This window comes from Tetrahymena thermophila, assembly GCF_000189635.1.
Source record: "Tetrahymena thermophila SB210 genomic scaffold scf_8254764, whole genome shotgun sequence".
NCBI classification, from domain to species: domain Eukaryota; phylum Ciliophora; class Oligohymenophorea; order Hymenostomatida; family Tetrahymenidae; genus Tetrahymena; species Tetrahymena thermophila.
In genome coordinates, this window is record NW_002476523.1 from 288,578 (window position 1) to 294,440 (window position 5,863).

At 18.6% G+C, this 5,863-nt stretch overlaps 1 protein-coding gene across 1 annotated transcript in view; it reads left to right on the plus strand. All coding sequences in view use genetic code 6, as the record gives it.

The window, feature by feature from the left end:
- TTHERM_000633650 (hypothetical protein) overlaps positions 1 to 3,307 on the plus strand; it is a gene marked incomplete at both ends in the record, with an annotated part of 3,651 nt that extends 344 nt beyond the window's left edge. Inside the window, 10 exons of the mRNA XM_012796115.1 lie at positions 422 to 511; positions 764 to 853; positions 1,105 to 1,194; positions 1,434 to 1,523; positions 1,777 to 1,866; positions 2,117 to 2,206; positions 2,459 to 2,548; positions 2,802 to 2,891; positions 3,144 to 3,233; positions 3,283 to 3,307. Of these exons, the coding sequence (XP_012651569.1) occupies positions 422 to 511; positions 764 to 853; positions 1,105 to 1,194; positions 1,434 to 1,523; positions 1,777 to 1,866; positions 2,117 to 2,206; positions 2,459 to 2,548; positions 2,802 to 2,891; positions 3,144 to 3,233; positions 3,283 to 3,307 (835 nt within the window). The remainder of the gene's footprint in view (positions 1 to 421; positions 512 to 763; positions 854 to 1,104; positions 1,195 to 1,433; positions 1,524 to 1,776; positions 1,867 to 2,116; positions 2,207 to 2,458; positions 2,549 to 2,801; positions 2,892 to 3,143; positions 3,234 to 3,282) is intronic.
- Between the last annotated feature and the right edge of the window lie 2,556 nt (positions 3,308 to 5,863).

Below are 5,863 nucleotides of genomic sequence, written 5' to 3' on the forward strand. Positions count from 1 at the left end.
TTTGTTAATTTTATTTATTATTAATTAATCTTATTATTTCATATTTTTTTTTCATTTTTCCCTCCTAATTAAATAGAGTGAAATGCCGCCTTTTTAATTTATAAAAGGCGAAATGCAATATATCTTAATAACTTAATATAAAGCTAAATTAGCTTAAAATAGCTTTATTTTTGAGTTTATAGAAAGCTTTAAATTCAGAAAATGTCAAATTTGAAATTATATATACCACATATTCTTATATAATATCATTTTTTTGAAAAATATAAATTTTGAAAACCTAGGATGGAAAAAAACACATAAAAAATATTTAAAATTTTAATTTTATAAAATATAAAAACTGGTATATTAAACTCGCTTTTTGTAAATTTGTATGGCAACTTACTCTATTTAATGATATATTTTTTCTTCAATATTTAAAAAGGTCTAATTAAATTGGTGCAATTGGTGCATCACGCTTAGGTTCTGGTTTAGCAAAATGCATTAATCTCTCAAATTTGACACTTGACCTTTAGTAAAAACAGTTTATTTATTTTGGATTGTGATATTTTTAATTATAAAAACTAATTAAAAACAATAAAACTCTTTTTTCTTTTTCTTTTTATCGTGCTTGTTTTTTTTTGTATTTTCTTTGTTAATTAAGCTCATCATTTATTTTAAACTTTTGCTTTTATTATTAATTAATCTTATTATTTCATATTTTTTCTTCATTTTTTCCTTCTAATTAACTATTTAATGATATATTTTTTCTTGAATATTTAAAAAGTAACAATAAAATTGGTGATGAAGGTGCATCAGGTTTAGGTTCAGCTTTAGCAAAATGTATTAATCTCTCAAATTTGACACTTTACCTTTAGTAAAAACAGTTTATTTGTTTTGGATTGTGATATTTTTAATTATAAAAACTAATTAAAAACAATAAAGTTCTTTTTTCTTTTTCTTTTTATCGTGCTTTTTTTTTTTGTATTTTCTTTGTTAATTAATCTCATCATTTATTTTAAACTTTTGCTTTTATTATTTATTAATCTTATTATTTCATATTTTTTCTTCATTTTTTCCTTCTAATTAACTATTTAATGATATATTTTTTCTTTAACATTTAAAAAGTTCTAATTAAATTGGTGATGAAGGTGCATCAGGTTTAGGTTCTGGTTTAGCAAAATGCATTAATCTCTCAAATTTGACACTTGACCTTTAGTAAAAACAGTTTATTTGTTTTGGATTGTGATATTTTTAATTATAAAAACTAATTAAAAACAATAAAGCTCTTTTTTCTTTTCCTTTTTATCGTGCTTGTTTTTTTTTGTATTTTCTTTGTTAATTAATCTCATCATTTATTTTCAACTTTTGCTTTTATTATTAATTAATCTTATTATTTCATATTTTTTCTTCAATTAACTATTTAATGATATATTTTTTCTTCAATATTTAAAAAGTTCTAATTAAATTGGTGCAATTGGTGCATCAGGCTTATGTTCAGCTTTAGCAAAATGCATTAATCTCTCAAATTTGACACTTTATTTTGGGTAAAAACAGTTTATTTATTTTGGATTGTGATATTTTTAATTATAAAAACTAATTAAAAACAATAAAGTTCTTTTTTCTTTTTCTTTTTATCTTGCTTGTTTTTTTTTTGTATTTTCTTTGTTTATTAATCTCATCATTTATTTTAAACTTTTGCTTTTTTTATTAATTAATCTTATTATTTCATATTTTTTCTTCATTTTTTCCTTCTAATTAACTATTTAATGATATATTTTTTCTTCAATATTTAAAAAGGTCTAATTAAATTGGTGATGAAGGCGTGTCAGGTTTAGGTTCTGGTTTAGCAAAATGCATTAATCTCTCAAATTTGACACTTAATTTTGAGTAAAAACAGTTTATTTGTTTTGGATTGTGATATTTTTAATTATAAAAACTAATTAAAAACAATAAAGTTCTTTTTTCTTTTTCTTTTTATCTTGCTTTTTTTTTTGTATTTTCTTTGTTAATTAATCTCATCATTTATTTTAAACTTTTGCTTTTATTATTAATTAATCTTATTATTTCATATTTTTTCTTCATTTTTTCCTTCTAATTAACTATTTATTGATATATTTTTTCTTCAATATTTAAAAAGGTCTAATTAAATTGGTGCAATTGGTGCATCAGGCTTAGGTTCAGCTTTAGCAAATTGCATTAATCTCTCAAATTTGACACTTTACCTTTAGTAAAAACAGTTTATTTATTTTGGATTGTGATATTTTTAATTATAAAAACTAATTAAAAACAATAAAGTTCTTTTTTCTTTTTCTTTTTATCTTGCTTTTTTTTTTATGTATTTTCTTTGTTAATTAATCTCATCATTTATTTTAAACTTTTGCTTTTATTATTAATTAATCTTATTATTTCATATTTTTTCTTCATTTTTTCCTTCTAATTAACTATTTAATGATATATTTTTTCTTCAATATTTAAAAAGGTCTAATTAAATTGGTGATGAAGGTGTGTCAGGCTTAGGTTCTGGTTTAGCAAAATGCATTAATCTCTCAAATTTGACACTTGACCTTTAGTAAAAACAGTTTATTTATTTTGGATTGTGATATTTTTAATTATAAAAACTAATTAAAAACAATAAAGCTCTTTTTTCTTTTTCTTTTTATCTTGCTTGTTTTTTTTTTGTATTTTCTTTGTTTATTAATCTCATCATTTATTTTAAACTTTTGCTTTTTTTATTAATTAATCTTATTATTTCATATTTTTTCTTCATTTTTTCCTTCTAATTAACTATTTAATGATATATTTTTTCTTCAATATTTAAAAAGTTTAAATTAAATTGGTGATGAAGGTGCGTCAGGCTTAGGTTCTGGTTTAGCAAAATGCATTAATCTCTCAAATTTGACACTTCACCTTTAGTAAAAACAGTTTATTTATTTTGGATTGTGATATTTTTAATTATAAAAACTAATTAAAAACAATAAAGTTCTTTTTTCTTTTTCTTTTTATCTTGCTTGTTTTTTTTTGTATTTTCTTTGTTAATTAATCTCATCATTTATTTTAAACTTTTGCTTTTTTTATTAATTAATCTTATTATTTCATATTTTTTCTTCATTTTTTCCTTCTAATTAACTATTTAATGATATATTTTTTCTTCAATATTTAAAAAGGTCTAATTAAATTGGTGATGAAGGCGTGTCAGGTTTAGGTTCTGGTTTAGCAAAATGCATTAATCTCTCAAATTTGACACTTAATTTTGAGTAAAAACAGTTTATTTGTTTTGGATTGTCATATTTTTAATTATTAAAGCGAATAAAAAAAAAAATATATTTGAATTTATTTGATAGCTTTTATTTGATTTATTTTTTTATCTTTTTTATTGCACTAATATTATTTTATTTATTAATCTAAAGAATAATTTTTAATTTAAAAGTTTATTGTATTTTGATATTTATTTAAAATTTACACAGATTTATTTTATAATTTTTTAGCTCAATGAATATATCATAAAATTTGAAAGTAAAAAGCAAGTATCGTAAATCAAAAAGATTAGTTGTCTTTAATTTTAATTTCTGATGATAAACAACTGGTGAAAAAGGATTAATATTTTGAAAAAGTGTTTTTAACCTAAAATATAAATTTATTTATAGATGCTATTATTGATTTTAAATTTATAAATATCATTCATATTTTTGTTTGTAAATAAATTATTTATTTATTAAAAATAAAAAAATTTAAAAATTAAATTTACTTAAATAAATTAAATCCTCTTAAGCAAACCCTCCGAATTCTCCAAAAACGATCAAATAATTTGGAACTTTTAGTTTAATATTATATCTTATTAAATTATATAAATACCAAGCTTTTATAAGCCAGTCATATTTTTAATCTTAAATATTATCCATGAATCATATTTCTATCTTTTTTTTTTCATCATAATTAATTAATTAGATACCATGATTTAAATAAAACCTCAGGGAGAAATCAAATTTTACTTTTTATTTTAATTTTTGTGGTTTTAAGGAATAAATTTTATTTGCCATTTGAGTGAAGTGGATGACTATATTTTTTTAGATTTATATTAAATATTTTTGTAAAGCAATTCTCAATTTTTAATCAAATTCAATAACTTCCAAATTTAAATTATTATGAAAACATTTTGTTATTATGAAAGCAATTCACTTATAAATCAAAAACTATTTGTAAATGAGTAATTAATTTGATATAAATCAAGTATTTTATTTTTAAAATAAGTTGTAAAATTAATATTTCTAATATCTTGAATAAATAAATGACATATTATGTAACTTATTTAATTGTATTATTAATAAATTATTTAAAAATAAAATCAATTTGATTATGTAACAATGTTTGCTTACAAATTAATTTTCTTCTTTTTAACCAGCATTCAAATTAAGTAAAAGAAAATAGGTAAAGTAAATCTAAAATTAATATGAAATTTTGTTAATTGAAAAAATTATAAATTCTAAAAATAAGTAATAGTTTTTAATAATCAGATGCAACACATAATTTTTAAAATAAATTTATTTGTTTAATTTTAAAATAAGCATTTTATTTGTTTCTATTATTTTTGATTAATACCTTTTTAATTATGGTTAATATTCAAATTTTAAAACTATAACAAAATTATTATAAAATAATCTAAATATTGCTTCTATTATATTTTAGATAATACATTTTATTAATATTGAATTCAAAATAATTATGTTATTTACAGTTGGGGGTTTTAATTTTGTGATCTGCAATATGTTATGAAGGAATTAATCATTTATCTTTTTCAGAATTGATAAGAAAATTAATAACAAATAAATTATATAACTTATTTGATAAATGTAATCAAATTTCAAAACAGAATACGTGAATCTGAAATAAATATATTTAACATTTCGCTATCATTTTTCAAAGTAAATAAAAAACCTATCGAAAAAAAAAGAATAGCTAAATTATTAACTTTAAAAAAGGTAGAATTATAATTAAATTTTTATTTTATATTTTTCAAATAATAATGTAAAAAAATAACTTTTTAATTATAATAAGATATTTATTATTAAATTAATAACACTCTATACACCAAATCACAGATCAGCTAATTTACTTATTTTTTACCTAATCTTTAGATATCTCTTTTATCAATTAAATAAATAGAATGCTCATTTGATTTGTTAAAAAGATCAAAAGACTAAGTAAGGAAAAAAGAAATAATTACCATTTTAAGACATGAATATTAACAAATAATCTAAATAGTTTTCAAATAATTATCAGTGATAAAACTTTATAAAAATTTCTTTGATATTTTAATATTTATATACCTTGAAATATAACTTAATGGATATTTAACTAGCTGATGTTGGTTGTCATAAATTGAACAATAAAAAAATATATCACACATTAGATATAAAATATATAAATTACTAAAGCCTGAAGAATCACGTTACACCTGATTTAATTTTTTTTTAAATTAATATAAACATCAATTTATTTATTTAAGTTACAAATAATAAATAATCTTTTTTTAGATATTGTAAACTGATTAGATAGAAGATCAGTTTACATTATTAATAAAAATTTAAATTGAAACATCTTATCTGTTTGCTGTTATGATTAGAATAATCTCTATGGATTGAAAAAATATATTATAAAATATTTATTCAGATTATTCATACTTACTTATTAAAAATAATCTTTTTTTAATATAAAATAAAGAAATTTAAATCAAAAATATTTTATAAAATATTTTTATTTTATAAACATTAAAAATTTGCAAAAAAATAAATGCTTGTCAAATAGATTCAAATGAATCTGTAAACTAATTTCTTCGCTTTAATCTATTTTCTTAATTACACAATTTTATTCTGAAAATTCACTATTA